At 41.9% G+C, this 20351-nt stretch overlaps 3 protein-coding genes across 3 annotated transcripts; 1 reads left to right on the top strand and 2 right to left on the bottom strand.

The window, feature by feature from the left end:
* Positions 1-2840: 2840 nt before the first annotated feature.
* LOC309400305 (olfactory receptor 6E1-like) lies at positions 2841-3773 on the top strand (the record flags this gene model as incomplete). The annotated part of the gene is made up of 1 exon (XM_081968721.1): positions 2841-3773. One exon carries the CDS (start codon positions 2841-2843, stop codon positions 3771-3773), a length of 933 nt encoding a protein of 310 aa, XP_081824847.1.
* A 4480-nt stretch (positions 3774-8253) lies between these two features.
* LOC309400304 (olfactory receptor 6J1-like) lies at positions 8254-11559 on the bottom strand (the record flags this gene model as incomplete). Its single annotated transcript, XM_081968720.1, is given in 3 exon segments — positions 8254-8412; positions 10664-11274; positions 11277-11559. Coding segments are annotated over 3 exon segments (1053 nt in total).
* A 7336-nt stretch (positions 11560-18895) lies between these two features.
* LOC309400303 (olfactory receptor 6E1-like) lies at positions 18896-19843 on the bottom strand (the record flags this gene model as incomplete). The annotated part of the gene is made up of 1 exon (XM_081968719.1): positions 18896-19843. The coding sequence occupies one exon, from the start codon at positions 19841-19843 to the stop codon at positions 18896-18898; it is 948 nt and encodes a 315-aa protein (XP_081824845.1).
* Positions 19844-20351: the final 508 nt, after the last annotated feature.

The following is a 20351-nucleotide window of genomic DNA, read 5'->3' as shown; positions in this document are numbered from 1 at the left end:
CCTTCCGGCAAAAATTGAAGACTCACCTGTTCCGATTAGCAGGCCTGGCATAATTACAACTGTCCCTCCTGGCAAATGTATTATTATCTGGTTATCTTAGGGTTTTTTTAATCTGTTGTGTCTGTTTTAGGGATTTTTAAAAAATTATATTTATTTAGCTTTGTACAGTTCTTTTAATTGCATTTTAACCTCCTCCAAACTGTACATATTTAATTTTTTATTGTATTTTGTGATATTCTCTATGGACTGTACACCGCCCCGAGTCCCTTCTGGGAGAGGGGGCGGTCTAGAAGCACCAAATATAAATAAATAAATAAATAAATAAATAAATAAATAAATAAATAAATAAATAAATAAATAAATAAATAAATAAATAAATAAATAAATAAATAAATAAACCTGGAAGTTCAGAAACAGTGACTTCCGGTTTGTCCGTAGGGCCGGTTTTTGCCCTCCGGAGCCTTCAAGAGGCTTCCCTGAAGCCTCCAGAGGGCAACAAACACCCCCAGAAGTGACTCCAGTTTGCCCGTAGTGCCATTTTTTGCCTTCCGGAGCCTTCAGGAGGCTTCCCTGAAGCCTCCAGTGGGCAAAAAATGCCCCCAGAAATGACTCAGGTTTGTCCATAGTGCCATTTTTAGCCCTCCGGAGCCTTCAGGAGGCTTCCCTAATGCATGAAAAATGGCCCAACATGCAAACCATTTAGGTGAAGCCTCCAGAGGGCGAAAAACAGCCGAAAAGAAGGCCGAAAAACAGCCGAAAAGAAGCATGGTTGGCTGGGGAATTCTGGGAGTTGAAGTCCACAAGTCTTAAAGTTCCCAAGTTTGGACACCCCTGACCTAGGGGATAGGGCCCACGACATTCCTTGCCTCCCCACTCTGGTGGATCAGGTAGATGTAACTAGCAAGAGATAGTCCCTCAGATAAGCTGGTCCCACGCTATGAAGGGCTTTAAAGGTGATAACCAGCACCTTGAATTGTACCGGCAACCAATGCAGCTCCCACAGGAGAGGTGATACATGCGCACACCGGGGTCTGCACAAAACTATGCCGGCCACTGTGTTTTGCACCAACTGGAACTTCCAGGTGCTCTTCAAGGGCAGCCCCATGTAGAGCATGTTGCAATAGTTAAGACGGGAAATGACTATGATTGACCATGAGTAGGGATTGTTGGTCCAGGAAAGGGCGTAACTGGAGTATAACCCGCAGTTGTGCAAAGGCCCTCCTGGCCACGACCGCCACCTGTTCTTTGAGTCACGAATCCAGGAGAACCCCCAGATTATGCAGACTCTGTTTGGGGTAGTGCCACCCCATCCAAGACCAAAGGGGGCAATTCACCCTGGGCCAAAGAACCCCAAACATAGAACCACTCAGTCTTGCCAGGGTTTAGTTTCAACCCCATCCAGCCCTAACAGCCTCCAGGCAAGGCAAGAGGGAGGACGCAGTGTCGTTAACTCACTGTGGGCTGAGACATACAGCTGAGTACCATCGACATATTGAGGATACCTCAGTCCATGGTGACAGATGATCTCACCAGTGACTTCATATAAATGTTGAATAGAGCGGAGAGAGTACTGCGGAACCCGCAAAGCAGTGGCCAAGGGCTGGATCTCACCCCTCCTATCAACACTGACTGAGAACAGCCGCAGAGGAAGGAAGTGAACCAGGCTAGCAAATGGGCCTCCCGCTCCCATCCCTCAAAGCCGCTCGAGGAGAATACCGTGGTCGATGGTATCGAAAGAGATCAAGCACAGCAATAGATAGATGCACTACCGCCATCCCGCTCCTGCCAGAGACCATCCAAAAGTGGGCTCAATGCCATTTCTGTCCTATATCCAGGCCTGAATCCTGACTGGCAGGACTGACCTATCTATCTATCTGTCTGTCTATCATCTATCTATACAAACTATGCACCCTTTCATCTATGTATTAATCCATTTTGAATGCCTAGCGGGAAACTATCTGGAACAAAGCTGTGACTGCAACACGCATTCAGACTTGCAAGGTTCTGTTACTGACATCTTATAATCAAAAGACTATCAGTGTGATGGAATAGCAGTAAGGAGGTAGATTCTCAGGAGGGAGGAGTGGCATTCCAGAACAGCAGGAGACAACTCAGTCCAGGAATTATGAGTGAAAGAGGTTGTAAACAGCCCCTCCGTGGTAAGTACATTGTACGTGCATATAGTAGACTTCTGGCAAGATTTTGTCTTCTAGATGTGAAACAATAAAGAACTCAACTACAAAGCATGACCATTCTTAGCTTTGGGTTGGTCAATCAGCTTGATATTTTTGGTTCCCAGGTTTGGTCCACCTTGAAGGGCTAATTGTTTGAGAAGATTGACTCATGTTTTAGAAGAATCGAATGAACTTTTTGTCCACCGAGTGAATTCCCCGAAGAACCAGTGTTCCTCGTAAACAAATTAACATGTCAACCTCTTTAATTAAGATGGGAATTGCATCAGAAGGAACATTCAAGTAAACCTTAAAACCTGGGTGCATATTTTTTTTTCAATTTATAAAAACGGGTGGTTTCCTAGAAAAAAGATGGAAGGTCATCTCTCCTTCCCACTTTGATCTGCAGTGCTATTTACTTTGTTTCTCCAATAATACTTTCCTCTACTGATAGCTGTAGACTTTCTTACTAGCATTTTCTATCATGTAAATTTAACAGTTCTCCCCATTATTATTCTGTTTTTTTCCCCTTATCGGTCACGACAGCTTTAAGAGGAATTAAGTTGTGGTTTGTTTGTTTTTTCTAATGTTCTGAGGAAAAGGTTGGACGCATCACACCTTTTTCCTCTTTTTTCTAAAGATTTGGTCCCAGAAAGAACTCATAATGGAATGGCAGAAATATTGAACAGGACAGCTATGGTAACGGAGTTCATTCTTGTAGGCTTCACCCGTATCCGATGGCTGCAGATCCTCCTCTTTTGGGTCATCCTTCTCACTTACCTTCTGACCGTCATGGGAAATCTTCTCATCATCTACATCACTCTGGTTGACCATCGCCTTCATAACCCCATGTATTTTTTCCTCCGGAACTTTTCCGTCTTGGAAATAGGATTTATCTCTTCGGCCATCCCAAAGGCCTTGCTGAACTTGGCCTCGGGCAACACTACCATTTCTCTGGCGGGCTGTTTCACACAGACCTTTTTCTACTTTATTCTGGGCACCACTGAGTTCTTCATTTTGGCCACCATGTCCTTCGACCGCTACGTAGCCATCTGCAACCCTCTGCGCTACACAGTCATCATGAACAACAAATTGTGCACTCAGTTAGTGGTAGGTTCTTGGTTGATCAGTTTCCTTTACGTCATCATGCCCCTTGTTCTGTTGTTTCGTCTTCCCTTCTGTGGTCCAAATGTCATCAATCACTTCTTCTGTGACAACATGCCACTGATCAAGCTTGCCTGCGCCAGCACTGAGCTTCTGGAACTGATGGATTTTCTCATGGCCACCTTGACTGTGCTGGGGACTTTGGCCGTCACAATCGTTTCCTACGTTAAAATCATTGCTGCCGTCATGCACATTCCTTCCAGGACAGGCAGGCAGAAGGCTTTCTCCACCTGCGCTTCTCACATTGTGGTGGTTTTCATCACCTACGGGAGCTGCATTTTCATGTACGTCAAGCCCACGCAAAGTGGCGGGCTGGACCTCAGCAAGACGGTAGGTGTCTTGAACAACGTCGTCTCTCCTTTGCTCAACCCTTTCATTTACAGCCTGAGAAACAGGCAGGTGAAAACAGCTTTGAAGGAGGCTTGTGGGTGGAAATGAGAGCAGCTTCGGAGGATGGTCGCGGATGGAGAGGGAAACAGCTTTGGAGGGTGGTTGGGGATGGAGACGAGCATCTACTAATCGGGGAAGTGATCTCCTTCAGTTCCGGAACTCTGGGGGACACGTGAGAATGAATGGAGCAATGTGTACAACATCAGACTGACTACCCCGTGTTAGAGCCCATACTTCAATCCTTCAGGTGATAAAGTTGATGGACTAAAGAGAAAAGGCAAGAGAGACTGAGAGGAAGAAAAGAAGGACTTGGAAGAACATCTCTCATCTTTTGTTATCCTTGTAGATGCTGCTCAATTAATAAAAGACCGAAAGATTTGGCTCTGCCAGTTGGCCTGGGTTCTAAAGAGGGAGTTCCACACTCGAGGTAGCTGGCAGACTCCCCCTCCCTCCTTCCTCTTGTTCTTTGCTCTCTACCTGCCCCTCTTTCTTTTTTGATAATCATATAGCTGCATTTCTCATTGCATTCCTTTTCATTGTTTATTTTATTGCTCTATACTCTTGCTTCTGAGAGAGAGAGAGAGAGAGAGAGGGAGGGAGGGAGAGAAAGGGGGAGAGAGGGGGGAATGAGATGAAGAAACTTTGGTGTGTGTGTGTGTGTGTGTGTGTGTGTGTGTGTGTGAGAGAGAGAGAGAGAGAGAGAGAGAGAGAGAGAGAGAGAGAACAAGCTCAGAAAGCACCAAAGTTTTCTATTGCTCTGTTATCTTGCTTCTGAGAGAGAGGGGGGAGGAGAGAGGGGGAAAGAGGGGGGGAGAGATGAGGAATCTTTGGTGCTCGTTGAGTTTGCTTATTTTTACATACATTTTGTGTGTGTGTGTGTGTGTGTGTGAGAGAGAGAGAGAGAGAGACTGAGAGAGAGAGGGATGGAGGGAGGGGGACAGAGGGGGAGAGAGGGTGGGAAAGAGATGAGGAAACTTTGGTGCTCGTTGTGTTTGCTTATTCTTACATACATTTGTGTGTGTGTGTGTGTGAGAGAGAGAGAGAGAGACAGAGAGAGACAGAGAGAGAGAGAACAAGCTCAGAAACCACCAAAGTTTTCTATTGCTCTGTTATCTTTCTTCTGAGAGAGACAGAGAGAGACAGAGAGAGAGGGAGGGAGGGAGGGAGGGGGAGAGAGGGGGAGAAAGAGGGGGGGAAAGAGATGAGGAAACTTTGGTGTTCATTCAGTTTGCTTATTCTTACATACATTTTTGTGTGTGTGTTTGTGTGTGTGTCTGTGTGTGTGTGTGTGTGTGAGAGAGAGAGAGAGAACTCAGAAAGCACCAAAGTTTTCTATTGCTCTGTTATCTTTCTTTTGAGAGAGAGAGAGACAGAGAGAGGGGGAGAGAGAGGGGGGAAAGAGATGAGGAAACTTTGGTGCTCGTTGAGTTTGCTTATTCTTACATGCATTCTTTTCATTTCTCTCTTTGTACGGTTGTAAGCTGCCCAGAGTGAATGTACAGTGAGATAGATGGCAAATAATTTTAACAAATATGCAACGAACGAGAAGTTACATCATACAAACAAGTTTACTCAGACATGTTCAGCTGGGGATGGGAATATTTTATACACAAGTGTTTTTTTAAAAAATTCTATTCAGAGAATTAAAATGCAAACTTCGCGCTTGGGTCGGTTATTTGGTGTTTTCTGTAGCAGCATTTGAATTCATGTTTTGGTCATTTTGACCACAGATCTTTGTTAATGTATTTTTTTAATGTAATGTCGGGGCCAAAAAGAGTGCAATTTGGTGATCCAAACTTCAACTAAACTGTCCAAAAGAGGTATGGGGACGAAGAGAGTGATCTGAGTGGAGTGGAAGCAGATTGTGACAAAAAAATTGTAACGGAAGGTGAGGAACTGACTTCCGCCACCAATTTTGACAACAGTCTTGAGGAAGCTCCCAAAGAAATCGAAGACCAGGTACAATCTACGTCGTGCAATAATTTTTATGGCAAGAACAAATTCAAATGGTCTTCTGCAACTTTTGGAAGCAATAGATCCAGAACCGTTAGTCACAATATTGGTGTGCAGTTACCTGCGTTACGGCAAGCAGCTAGAAATCTCGAAAATTCACCTTCTCCCCTAGGGATTTGGAAAATATTATTTTCTAAAGAATTGATTAGTGCCCTCGTTCAGTGGACGAATTAGAGGAAATTTGAGAAGATTGAAGTTCAAGCACAGAGAAACAAAACGTGGCCTGAGCGATGTGCATTTGATAGAGATCAATACACTTTTTTTGCTCTATGAATCAATTTTTTAGATCCAACCATAAAAACATCATTTTGCTACAGAGGTCATTATGACCTCATGTCTGTAATACTACGAAATAGTATATCTGTGACCTCATTATGACCTCATGTCTGTAATAGGACGAAATAGTATATCTGTGGTTAAGGATGAATATTTCTTCAACTTCCCTCCCCCTACCCCCAGAATAAGCAAATGTATCCTCAAAGCTACACCAGTATAAGTATAATCTTTATTGGCATTGCACTTAAATACAACGAAATTGGTTTTAACCTCACTGGTGCAAAATTATAACGGAAACGAAAAAAGAAAGAAAAAGGAAAAAAAACAACTAGCGTATGCATGGAGTGATTGTGGTTGCATTTAAAAGTCTCACAGCCCAAGGATAGAAACTATCTTTAAACCTCTTTGTTCGGCTGCCTATAATTTGATGTCTTCTGCCCAGTGGTAGAAGTGTGAAGAGACACTGACCAGTGTTTGAATCATCTCTGAGTATCTTCCTTACTCTGCTAAAGCAGCGAGACCTGGCGATGTCCTCCAGTGGTGTACATGTATACTTTCTCCATTCTATTCAGTAATTGAAATACTTTTTTTTTAAAAAAAGTTTTTATTCAACAATTTAATCTTTAAAAACAGAACGAAAAACACAAGAAGAAAAAAACACAATACGCAAAACGTACATAACGATGTAAAGCAATTATACAGCCTTCTGTGTCGGCTTTCACATTTAGCCTTTCTGGTTCTCCATTTTGCATTGCCTTCCTATTGCTTTTAATTTGTCCTATAAGATAACAACCGTAGTAGCAACACTTATAATGACATTAATTATTTATATCACCTTTATATTTGCATTCTCTGTTTTCTGTTTCGGCTTCTGTTTTCTAGCCACTTATAAATTCTATTCCAAATTTTATAGAAATCCTATTCTTCTCTTTCTTTTAGTTCCATGGTCATTTTGTCCATCTCTGCACATTCAAGTACTTTTCTAATTGTTGTTTCCTCTGCGGGTGTATTGATTTTTTCCCCAGCTTTGTGCGAAAGCAATCCTAGCTGCAGTGAGAATATGTATTATTATGTATTGAAAGTGTTCATCCATTTTTTGATCTAAGGGTCCTAGTAAGAATGCTTCTGGTTTTAGTTCCATTTTTTGCTCCGTAATTTCTTCCAACCATTTCCGAATTTTGCACCAGTAATTAAAATATGATGCCTCCATTTATGGAGGAAGTATATTATTATTACAATAATTACAATACTATAGTAGAGTTGGAAAGGACCTTGGAGGTCTTCTAGTCCAACCCCCTGCCTAGGCAGGAAACCCTATACCGTTTCAGACAGATGGCTATCCAACATCTTCTTAAAGACTTCCAGTGTTGGGGCATTCACAACTTCCGGAGTTTTGCACCAGTAATTAAAATTTTGCACCAGTAATTAAAATATGATGCCTCCATTTATGGAGGAAGTATATTATTATTACAATAATTACAATACTATAGTAGAGTTGGAAGGGACCTTGGAGGTCTTCTAGTCCAACCCTCTGCTCTGCATGGCAGAGATGGACAAAATGACCATGAAACTAAAAGAAAGAGAAGAATCGGGTTTCTATAAAATATGGAATAGAATTTATAAGTGGCTAGGAAACGGAAGCCAAAACAGGAAATAGAAGTCTTTGTTTGTGTTTTTTTCTAAATTAGTATTGAATAAAAATTAACCAAAGTTACTCATTACTATTAAAATATTGAGCACAATGCAAATATAATGGTGATATAAACAATTAATATTATTACAAGGATTAGTACAATTGTTATTACACTATTACAGAAGTTAAAATCAAATACAAATACAATAGCAGCGTTGGAAGGGTATATTATATATTATTATTACAATAATTACAATACTATAGTAGAGTTGGAAAGGACTTTGGAGGTCTTCTAGTCCAACCCCCTGCCTAGGCAGGAAACCCTATACCATTTCAGACAAATGGCTATCCAACATCTTCTTAAAGACTTCCAGTGTTGGGGCATTCACAACTTCTGGAGGCAACTTCTGTTCCACTGATTAATTGTTCTAACTGTCGGGAAATTTCTCCTCAGTTCTAAGTTGCTTCTCTCCTTGATTAGTTTCCACCCATTGCTTCTTGTTCTGCCCTCATTATGCCAAGGCTTCATACAAGACCAGTACTAAAATATCACCAATAAACATTACAGTAGCATGTCAAATACTAGACAGTATTTTAACGTTAGTGTCAACGCCCTTGGTTATCTGCACCACTATAGACTGTGACCTTGAGGGAAGGACAGTCACGGAGTTGTAAAGCTGATCTTAGCATGGGCACTCCGAAAGTCCTCTTTTCCATTTCATTTTCTTCACCCTCTTCTGTGGGAAGGTGGCACCCATCCCTCTCCTGGGAAAATGAGATATTTTAGGAAATATTAAGAGAGCAGAATATTTTCCCTAAAAGGGAGCCAAAAACTCACCCCCCTCAACTTTGTCAATGGACCAATGTAGACCAGGTCTACATTGGACATATAGACTATTCTACATGTCTATGTAGAATAGACATAACAAAGCTCTACCTCCTTCAGGCATAGCCATAGTAGGAATTGCCCAAAGCCCTTTCATTACATCATCACCCAGGAAGGCTCAACCAAGTTTGGGACTACAGAGTTGCCCCTGCGTGGCCTCATCAGAGTCCGACAACCAATCAGAATACAAGCTCAAATTCAAAAGCCCAGGGAGGGCATAAAACCCAGGCACTCTCAGCATCTCTTCACTTTTTTGCCCAGCATCTCAAGCCATGTGATCCTGTCCACCATAAACCATCTTTCCAAGCAGCCACCAAGTTTCCAGTGTCTTTCTCCCCACTAGGAACTGACCCCAGCAGGATATTTCTTCCAAGACTTCCATTCTATCTTTCTCTCTTACATAGAGAGGATATTCTGTTTATGGTAAAATAGCCAGAGTGCAATGGTTTCTAAAAATGTAATTATATTTTTTTTAATGTTAAAGTGGTGAAATACAGTAACAGCAATAAAAAAAAACCTGTACATTTCCCAAAGGGAAACAATAAGACATACCATATTTTTGGGAGTATAAGACGCACCAAGGTTTTGAAGAGGCAATTTTTTAAAAAAAAAAGTTTTTGCACTCTGCAGACCTCCCCAAAATGGGCCACTTTTCACCAAAACGGGCCCATTTGTTGTTGTTTTTTTCTTTCTTAAAAGGGCATGAATAGTGTTTAGGAGACATAGAGTGCTCCTGGGGGCTGGGGGGGGGGCAATCTAAACCAGTGATGGTGAACCTATGGCACGCCATTTGTCAGGGCACGCGAGGCGCTGCCCTGTCAGCTGAGTTCCCCCTTTTTTAAAGCCATTTTTCGCCCTCCCCAGACTCCAGAGGCTTTATAGGAGCCTGGGGAGGGCGAAAAGAGCCTCCCCCGCCCCTAAGGAGGCCCTCCAAAGGCTTCATTAGCTTCCCTGAAGCCTCCGGAGCTCAAAAAACGGCCCTATGGGCAAACCAGAAGTTCAGAAACGGACTTCCTGTTTGCTCGGAGGGTCATTTTGACTGCTCCGGAGGCTTCAGGGAAACCTCCTGAAGGTCCCTGGAGCCTTCAGAGCGCTTAAAACGACCTTCCAAGCAAACTGGAAGTGACTTCCTGTTTGCTCGGAGGGTTGTTTTGACTGTTCCCGAGGCTTCAGGGAAGCCTCCTGAAGGTCCCTGAAGCCTCCGGAGGGCTTCTGGGGGGCGGTGGAGGTTGTTTTCGTCCTCCCCATGCTCCTATAAAGCCTCTGGAGCCTGGGGAGGGCAAAAGAAGCATGCAAAAATGGGGGGGTCATGCCTGTAGTGCACGCATGTGCACTGGGGGGGTGTCACGCATTGCATTATGGGTGCAGCACGCCTACACACGACCCCTCTGCGCTCCCACCACTTATGGCACGCGAGCCCAAAAAGGTTCACCATCGCTGAACTATATGGGCTTCAACTCCCAGAAAGCATGCTGGCTGAGGAATTCTGAGAGCTGAAGTCGACACATATGACAGTTGCCAACGTTGAGAAAAATTGTCTTAACTAATTAATAGATTACATGCCATCAAGTTCTATTCTGTTCTACTCTATTTTTTCTTCATTGGCCATATTGTTTTACAACTGCATAGAAATATTCCATGGGAAAAGCCTACTTTCAGTCAGCCCAAAGGACTTTGTCATGCAGTTCACACAATTTGGTGCAAAAAAAAGTCTTATATGTGTGCCCATGCATTCCTTTGTGTATACAGGAGATGAAATCAAATGCATAGAGATAGCTTCCTTGACTTCAAAAACCTCAAACTCAAGACACATGAAGCCTAAACAACTGTTTGGGATTCAGAGGACACGATAATTTAGGAGGTCCTAAGATGAGGATATAAGGAAAAATGGGCATTGTGTTATATCAACCTATCACTTTCCATCTGCCAAGCAGATAAAGCATATTAGTATTGGATTAATATCTGACAGAGTTCCCCTTCTTTTGATAATGATATTCTCACCCATAAGAATCACATTTCCCCCCTCTGGGCTCTGTTTTTACATTTCTTTATGATCTCCCTATTTATTTTGGCCCTTCTTTTCACACACTCCCCAAAAGGTATCAGCTGTGAGTTTTGTGCATTTTTCACCATGTCTCTTATTTCTTGTTTGACCAGATCATTTTTCAAGGTGAAGACGAAAGGGTTCAGGAATGGACAGACAATTGTGGTGAGAAGGGCAGGGATCTTACGGACATCAAGAGTCTTCATTTGGGATGGTGTGACATACATAAAGATGCTGACACCAGAGGAGAGGGAGATCATGGTCAGGTAGGTAGCACAGGTATTGAAGACTTTTGCCCGACCTGTAGTAGTGGAGATACGCATTATAGCTGAGATGATGCATATGTAAGAAACCAGCGTTAAGACTGAGGAGCAGAGGATCACAACAGACAACAGCACAAAGTCCATCAACTCTATGAGATGGGTGTCACTACAGGAAAGATTTAGCAGGGGGCCACTATCACAAAAGAAATGGTTGATGATGTTGGACTTGCAGTAGGACAGTCTGCTAATCATGATGATGGGAATAAGAACGGAGAAGAACCCACCCAACCAGCAACCCAATACCATTTGGATGCAGACCTGGCTGCTCATGATGGCATGATATTGCAATGGGTTGCATATGGCAGCATAACGGTCATAAGACATGGAGGTCAGCAGAAGAAACTCTACTGTCCCTAGGAAGAAATAGAAATAGTCATGCAACCAGCGAAAGAGATAGACTTGTCCCCAGAGAGGAGGCTCCAGATCAATTGTGGGCTGGTGACAGAGGTGAAGAAGATGTCCAGGATGGAGAAATTGCCAAGGAAGAAGTACATTGGAGTACGCAGGCGGCTATCTGATGATACAATGCAGAGGATGATGGAATTGCCTCCCAAGGCTCCAACATAAATGACGAAGAAGAGGAAGGCAAGTAGGACCTCTGATGGACGCCCAATGGAGAAACCCAGGAGGATGAATCCAGACATGCTTTGGTTCTCCATTGGATTTTGGTCTTATGGTTCTTAAGAATAGCATCTGAAAGTACAAAGTTTAAAACAGGTGCTCATTACACCTGGTCATACACTGAATTTTGCAATTCTCATTATGTCCAGTCACACTTGGCCAATAAAGAATTCTATTCTATTCTATTCTATTCTATTCTATTCTATTCTATTCTATTCTATTCTATTCTACCCTACCCTACCCTACGCTACTCTATTCTATTTTATTCTCTTCTATTCTCTGTTGCCTATTCTATTCTATGTTATGCTATGCTATACTATTTCTATTCCATTCCATCCCACCCCGTCCCATCCCATCCCACCTCATCCCATCCCATCCCATCCCATCCCTTTCCATTCTATGCTAATGCAAACCTTGCAATTTCATCTCTAATTTCCATTTGCTAACCACATAAATCATGGAGACCTTACCCTACCCTACTCTATTCTATTTTATTCTATTCTATTCTCTGTTGCCTATTCTATGTTATGCTCTGCTCTGCTATCCTATTCTATTCTATTCCATCCCATCCCATCCCATCCCATCCAATCCCATCCCTTTCCTTTCCATTCTATGCTAATGCAAACCTTACAATTTCATCTCTAATTTCCATTTGCTAACCACATAAATCATGGAGACCTTACCCTACCCTTCTCTATTCTATTTTATTCTATTCTATTCTCTGTTGCCTATTCTATGTTATGCTCTGCTCTGCTATCCTATTCTATTCTATTCCATTCCATCCCATCCCTTTCCTTTTCATTCTATGCTAATGCAAACCTCGCAATTTCATCTCAAATTTCTATTTACTAACCGCATAAATCATGGAGATAAAAACAAACAATTTAAGATAGAGATTTTCAGGAGGAAAACCAGGGCAAGGGGGGAGGGGGGGTGTCCTACCAGTCTTCACTGAAATCAAGCCTTTCCTGGTCATTCTTCATAGATTTGCAATGCTCAATGGGGAAAATGAAGTACAGTGCAAAAATGAGATTCAGAGGCAAAAAAAGGAGAAAAAAACACATGGGCAAAGAACAAAGAACACTGCAATAGTGTGTAAAAAGACATCAATTCTTTATGCTTAGCTCAATGAATAGGCCCTACTGTATTGATCAATGACATCTTCCTGTATCCTAAATGTTGTTTTCTATGTTGGTGACAGCATGTTTCCAAGAAACACATACAGGGAAGGGGTATAGGAAAAAATGCAGGGTCTAAGTTCTATGTCAACCAGCCCAGTGGTATCTGATTGGCCAAAATGCTGGACCAAGATACCTTTAGGCTCTTATGTTATATCTGCATTAATAGAATGAAAGAGTAGAGTAGAGTAGAGTAGAGTAGAGTAGAGTAGAGTAGAGTAGAGTAGAGTAAAGTAGAGTGTAACAGAACAGAACAGAATAGAATAGAATATGCTGGAAGGGATCTTGGAGGTCTTCTAGTCCAACCCCCTGATCAATCAGGAGAACCTGTACCAATTTAAATAAGTGACTGTCTAGATTCTTCCTAAACACATCCACTGATGGAGAGCCCACAATTTCTGAAGGCAAGCTATTCCACTGGTTAATTGTCCTCAGTGTTATGAAGTTTCTCCTTAATTCTAGGTTGCTTCTCTCTTTGACTAGTTTCAACCATTGATTCTTGTCCTACTCTCTTGTGCGTTGACGAATAATTTGACCCCCTCTTCTTTGTGGCAGCCCCTTAAAATTCTGGAATCACGTCACAGTCAGCCCTAATTCTTATTTTCTTTAGACTAGCCAAACCCAAATCCTTCAGCCACTCTCTACGTATTTTGGTCTCCAGGCTATCATAACAAGAGGCATTGCAACTAATCATAATGCAATTTGTTGGTATTTATGAGTTACAAATCATGGATTATGACAAATGAACATGGCTAATTCTGGCTACTTTCAAAACTGTGCTTAAAGCTAGCATTATGCGGACCGAGTGCTATTGGCTTTTGTAGTAAATTTACGAATGTATTATTGGAACAAGAACGTTGAGGGGGGCTGGAGGATAAAGCTTATGAAGAACAGTTACAGGAATTGGATATGTCTATTCTAATGAAAAGACAGATTAGGGAAGACACGATAGCAGTGTTCCAATATTTGTGAGGCTCCTACAGAGACGAAGGGGTCAAATTATTTTCCAAAGCACTAACAAGCAAGATGAGAAGCAATGGGTGGAAATGAATCAGGGAGAGAAGCAACCTAAAACGAAGAGAAATTTCCTGACAGTGAGAACAATCAACCAGTGGAATGGCTTCAGAATTTGTGGATACTCTTATCACTGGAGGCTTTCAAAAAAAGAGTCAACAACCATTTAGCTGAAATGGTACAAGGTCTCCTACTTGAGTGGGGGGTTGGACTGCAAGACCTCCAAGTTGCCTTTCAACTCTATTATTCTATGTTCTATGAACTGGATTTAATGTATGTTTGCTTCTAAACCAGCCCCAAACCTTGTACATTAGAAATTATCTGACTGAATCTATTCCTTTTGAACTGTGCAAACCATTTCTTACTTTATACAATACAATACAATACAATGCAATACAATACAATACAATACAATACAATACAATAGCAGAGTTGGAAGGGACCTTGGAGGTCTTCTAGTCCAACCCCCTGCCTAGGCAGGAAACCCTATACCGTTTCAGACAAATAGCTATCCAACATCTTCTTAAAGACTTCCAGTGTTGGGGCATTCACAACTTCTGGAGGCAAGCTGTTCCACTGATTGATTGTTCTAACTGTCAGGAAGTTTCTCCTCTGTTCTAAGTTGCTTCTCTCCTTGATTAGTTTCCACTTTCATAGAGTAAATATTACAGCTAACCACTCTTGGGAACTGAACAATTTTTTAAAAAAATTGCAAAAATACTCACCCCTTGCAAAGTGCCCTAAGAATGATTCACAATTTTTTTTTCAAGATCTTCAGATTCACACTGGGAAATTCAATATTCTAGATTATTAGGACAATGATCAATACAAATCAGAGGCTAAACCACAATATCTATCAAATTTGTATTCACTAGTTTATTTTTGCCAGGAAGTATTTTTACCAATTAACAATCTATATATAAAAGGCATTCAAGATATTTTCCTCCTTATCAATTTTTCTCCTTTCCATTTACTTATTTTTTTTTAATTCTGTTTAAAAAGGTCTAACGTATCTTCAAAATGTTCACCAGGAAGAAATGAAAAGAAGGAATGAAGGAATGAAAAGAAGGACTAGGGGAGACATGATAGCAGTGTTCCAATATCTCAGGGGCTGCCACAAAGAAGAGGGAGTCAAGCTATTCTCCAAAGCCCTTGAGGGTAGAACAAGAAGCAATGGGTGGAAACTAATCAAGGAGAGAAGCAACTTAGAACTGAGGAGAAATTTCCTGACAGTTAGAACAATTAATCAGTGGAACAGAAGTTGCCTCCAGAAGTTGTGAATGCCACAACACTGGAAGTCTTTAAGACGATGTTGGATAGCCATCTGTCTGAAATGGTATAGGGTTTCCTGCCTAGGAAGGGGGTTGGACTAGAAGACCTCCAAGATCCCTTCCAACTCTGCTATTGTATTGTAATTATTGTAATAATAATATACTTCCTCCATAAATGGAGGCATAATATTTTAATTACTGGTGCAAAATTCGGAAATGGTTGGAAGAAATTAGGGAGCAAAAAATAGAACTAAAACCAGAAGCATTCTTACTAGGACTCTTCTTCAAGTCTTGAAGAAGATGTTGGATAGCCATTTGTCTGAAGTGGTGTAGGGTTTCCTGTCTAAGCAAGGGGTTGGACTAGAAGACCTCCAAGGTCCCTTCCAACTCTATTATTCTATTCTATTCTAGGACTGAGAATCGCCATAAATACAAAATATTTAGAAAATGTTCATGATTTCTCTCTTCCATTATCTCACATTTTTTTGGTTACTAATAGCCATTTCTAGATTGTGAAATTGTGCTGATTTTGCTTATAAAACAGAAGCAGAGCAAATGCATCTGTTAAAACATTACCCATTGATTCAGTGTTTGAGAAACATAACTTTCTCTGTTCTAGTGCTTTGTAGGAGATGCCTTGTCTTCTTGGCTCATGAATGTTTCCTCTGTACAGTTTTGCTGCCTTCTTCTATATTTATTTCGGGCAATGAACATGGAAGCCATCTCGTATAGAAAATGAACCTAGTTACTGTTTGGAAGCATAATAAGGTGTAGCACATATTCGGAACTAACGGTAAAGATCCCACAGGGATCTCTCAAGAAGCAAAGAAATCTATTGTGAGTTGCCAGAAATAGATATCATGCCTTCTCTGTCTGCTTCCTCTGTAGATGTCAAACCCAAAACCAGAGTAAACCATTGTGTGTGTATTTCTCATGGATTGTGATTTATTTTGTTGGGGATTATCAGATGTTTTGTTTCTTAATCATCATCATCATCTTCTTTAAAAATAATTGTGTTTGTGTGTGTGTGTTGCATTTCTGCTGATAAATAAATAAAGGGAGACTAGTATAGATATATTTTAAGCTATTTAGCTCTCATCATCTAGCCATACCCTTACTGGGAATTGAATATGGCTAGCTGATGAGAGCTAAATAACTTGAAATAGATCTATACTAGTGTCCCTTTATTTATTTATCAGCACAAATACAACACAAATATAAAAAGGCAACATTAAAAAAATATGGTTTTCTCCCTGGATGGGCTCTTGCAGTGAGCTGATAGACAGAAAGGGGGAGTAGTGAGTTCCCTCCCATATTTGGGCATACCAGGGGTTGTAACACAAATACATACACACACACACACACACACAACATTTAAAACAATGCAGTACTGTAAAGTCAAATTTAATTTTTATTAAACAGTTTTTTTAAAAAAAAGACCAAAAAAGGTTTTTTGCAATTTCCTTCTGTTCAACATTTCCACCTCGGTATAAATCCACTGTAAATCCACTGTAAATACACTCCCCCCACCCCCCTTATTTCCGTTTCTCTTTGTCTAGATGTATGATACTATTATACGCATCCCTTAATTTACAATCCTTCATTATGTACGGTTTCCATTTATACACGTTTGTTCATCTCCACCTATACGTTGCTATTATACCTCTCCGGCCGGATGCAACGTGTGTTGGCAGGAGAGCAGAGATCGGCCCTGAGCCCCCTCACTTGTGGGGTGCCACAGGGGTCGGTCCTCTCGCCACTCCTGTTCAACACATATAAGAAGCCGCTGGGCGAGATCATTCATGGTTTCGGGATGGGATATCATCTGTACGCTGATGATACTCAGCTGTACATCTCCACCCCGAACCATCCCAACGAGGCCGTCGAAATGATGTCCCGGTGCTTGGAAGCCGTACGGGTCTGGATGGATGACAACCGACTCAAACTCAACCCCTCCAAGACGGAGTGGCTGTGGCTTCCGGCCCCCCGGTTCAACCAGTTGCTTCCATCTCTGGCCATCGGGGGCGTGCAACTGGCCCCCATGGAGCAGGCACGCAATTTGGGCGTCCTCCTGGATGCCTGGCTGTCCATGGACGACCATGTGACAGCCGTGGCAAGGGGGGCGTTCCACCAGGTCCGCCTGGTGCGCCAATTGTGCCCCCTATTGGACCGGGATGCCTTACGCACAGTCACTCATGCGCTGGTGACGTCTCGCCTGGACTACTGCAATGCTCTCTACATGGGGCTTCCCTTGAGATGCACTCGGAGACTGCAGTTGGTCCAGAATGCGGCCGCGCGGGTGATTATGGGGAGTACTAGATACTCCCATGTAACACCTCTCCTGCGCGAGCTGCACTGGCTTCCTGTGGTCTATCGGGTGCGTTTCAAGGTTCTGATTACGATCTTTAAAGCGCTTCATGGCACAGGACCTAGTTACCTGCGGGATCGCATCCTGCCCCATACATCCCTGCGACCAATCCGCTCGCACAGAGAGGGACTTCTCCAGGTGCCGTCCACTAAACAGTGTCGGGGGGCGACGCCTAGGAGCAGAGCCTTCTCTGTGATGGGCCCAGCCCTGTGGAATGACCTCCCCCTTGACATCAGGATTACCTCCGATCTCCGCTCCTTCCGTGTAAAGCTCAAGACCCACCTTTTCCAATTAGCTGACCTGGCTCAACCATAGTTTTATCCCATTGCTCCTGACAGTCTTTTTTAAATTTGTAATTTTAACTGAGGGTATTTTAATTGTTAATTTTAATTCTATTATTACTATTGTATGCATTTAACAATTGTTACCTCCTCCATGTACATGTACGTGTATGTGTTTATATGTATGTGTATATGTATTGTATGTATATGTATATTTGTATGGGTTTTTATTGTACGCCGCCCCGAGTCCTTTTGGAGAGGGAGCGGCTAACAAATTAAATTTATTCTATTCTATTCTATTCTATTCTATTCTATTCTATTTTCTAGCTCCTGTGTCTTCTTCATTTAGTCTTTCCCTAAGCTTTACACCTGTCCTCTAGCCATTTGTACCACTCATTCCATACCATGTAATATTCTGTTTCCTCCTTTTCTTTTATTTCTTTTGTGAGTTTGTCCATCTCTACGCACTCTAACGCTTTCCTTATAACATTTCCCTCTGATGATATATTACTATTCTTCCAATTTTGTGCATACATTATTCTCGCTGCCATTATGATGTGTATAATTAAATATTGTGGGTTTTGTCATATTTCTTTGTAGGTATTCCCGATAGAAATAATTCTGTTTTCCTATCTATTTGCTGTTTAGTAATTTCTTCGAACCATTTTCTCATTCTATTCCAATTTGGGCATAACCACCACATGGGGTCATATTTTTCTTGGATTTGCCTACATTTCCAACAATCCAGTGATAAATTCAGGTACATTTTAGCCAGTCTCGCTGATGGGAGATGTCATCTATAGAACATTTTATAGATAAAATTTGGAATGAACATTATAAATTGACAACGGCAGTAGCCCACAAGGAAAATATGTGTCATCATCATCTTTTAATGACCCCATAGTCCTTGGAGTGGAGGGTGGAGTCTGGACAATTGAACAGAGCTGAGTGATTACTGTCTGGATGCCCTTCCTGTTATATTAGTTATATTCAGCAGATATATTCTCATTGTGCCCAGAGAGAGAAGTAGCTGCCTCTACCTAGGATCAAACTCACAGCCTCCTGATTGTGAGGCAAGAGCTCAATCTCTAGGCCACTGCATCACTCTTGGTTCCTGATTACCATGACCTCTATGTATTCTCAAGTCCCCTTAGAAAACCATATCAGTGTGCATTCATTACATCTGAAAGCATCACATGCCACAGCTTAACAAAGTGGAAGTGAAACCTGAATATCTACTTCAAGGTCACATCAATGACAAATCATCTCCATTTCTTGCAAAACACAACCCATTGTCTCAGTTCAGTCCTCAAAGCATCCTCTACTTGCTTGTTCCTCAAACAATATACGAAGGGGATCAAAAGGGGAGCCATGACAGTATTCAAAAGCGCCGCTATTTTGTTGAAGTCTAATTTGTTGCTGCCTTTGGGTCTTATGTACATGAAAATACAACTGCTGTAGGTGATGGAGATCACAGTCAGGTGTGAGGCACAAGTGGAGAAGGTCTTCTTCCTCCCCGTAGTTGATGGGATTCTCAGAACTGTAGAAACGATTTTGATGTAAGACACAACATTGGTCGTTAAGGTCCCAAGCAAAGAAAATGTGGCAATCACAAAATTGATCAGTTCTAGGAGGCCAGTGTCAACACACGATAGTTTGATCAGTGGTCCATTGTCACACAAAAAATGATTGATGATGTTGTTAGGACCACAAAATGGCATTTGAAAGAAAAGAATGGCTGGAACTAGAATGAGTGACAAAGCCCCAATCCAACAACAAAGTACCAATGATGAGCAGATATCTTCATTCATGATGGTTGGGTAGTGAAGAGGGTTGCAGATGGCTATGTATCGATCAACAGACATTGTGGCCAGTAGAAGGAACTCAGTGGTGCCAAGAACGAAGTGGAGGAACATCTGTGTGAAGCAACCAGCTAAGGAGATGCTCTTGCTGCCAGTGGCCATGTTGGCCAGCGTTTTAGGAATGATGGTACTCATATACCCAATCTCTACCCATGCCACATGCCGGAGGAAAAAATACATTGGGCTATACAGTTGGGCGTTTACCAGTGTGATGATAATGATCAACATGTTTCCTATTAATGTTAAAATGTAAATCCCAAGTAGGATGAGAAAAAGGCCAATAGCAAGTTGACGGTTGTTGGTCAGCCCTAACAATATGAATTCTCTCACTATGGTGCTGTTTGCCATTTAGTCCCTCCCTAAAAAATAGAATGAAATAATAAGAGATGGCTCCAACTTCATTTTCATTTCAATCACACGTTTCAAATAAACACAGTCTCACCAGCTTTGATGCTCATCAAATGGTTAGCCTTATGGACAAAGACAAAAATGAGGGGGTCAACCTAGTCTCCAAAGCACCCGAAGGCCAGAGAAGATTCAACGGATGAAAGGAGAGAAGCAACTTAGAAATAAGGAGAAATTTCCTAACAGTGAGAACAATTAATCAGTGGAGCGACTTGCCTCCAGAAGTTGTGAATGCTCCAACACTGGAAGTTTTTAAGAAGAGATTGGACAACCATTTGTCTGAAGTAGTTTAGGGTTTCCTGTCTAAGCAGGGGGTTGGACTAGAAGACCTTCGGGGTCCCTTCCAACTCTGCTATTCTGTTAATCTCTAATAAGAAATTATGGTTTGAATCAGATCAAGTTACTTCTAGTCGTTAGAGATTCTAAGAAGGCACAGAATATTCTCACCTGT

The sequence above is a fragment of the Natrix helvetica genome, assembly GCF_964273705.1.
Source record: "Natrix helvetica genome assembly, chromosome: W".
In the NCBI taxonomy this organism is placed as follows: domain Eukaryota; kingdom Metazoa; phylum Chordata; class Lepidosauria; order Squamata; family Natricidae; genus Natrix; species Natrix helvetica.
This window is presented reverse-complemented; position numbering and strand designations above follow the sequence as displayed.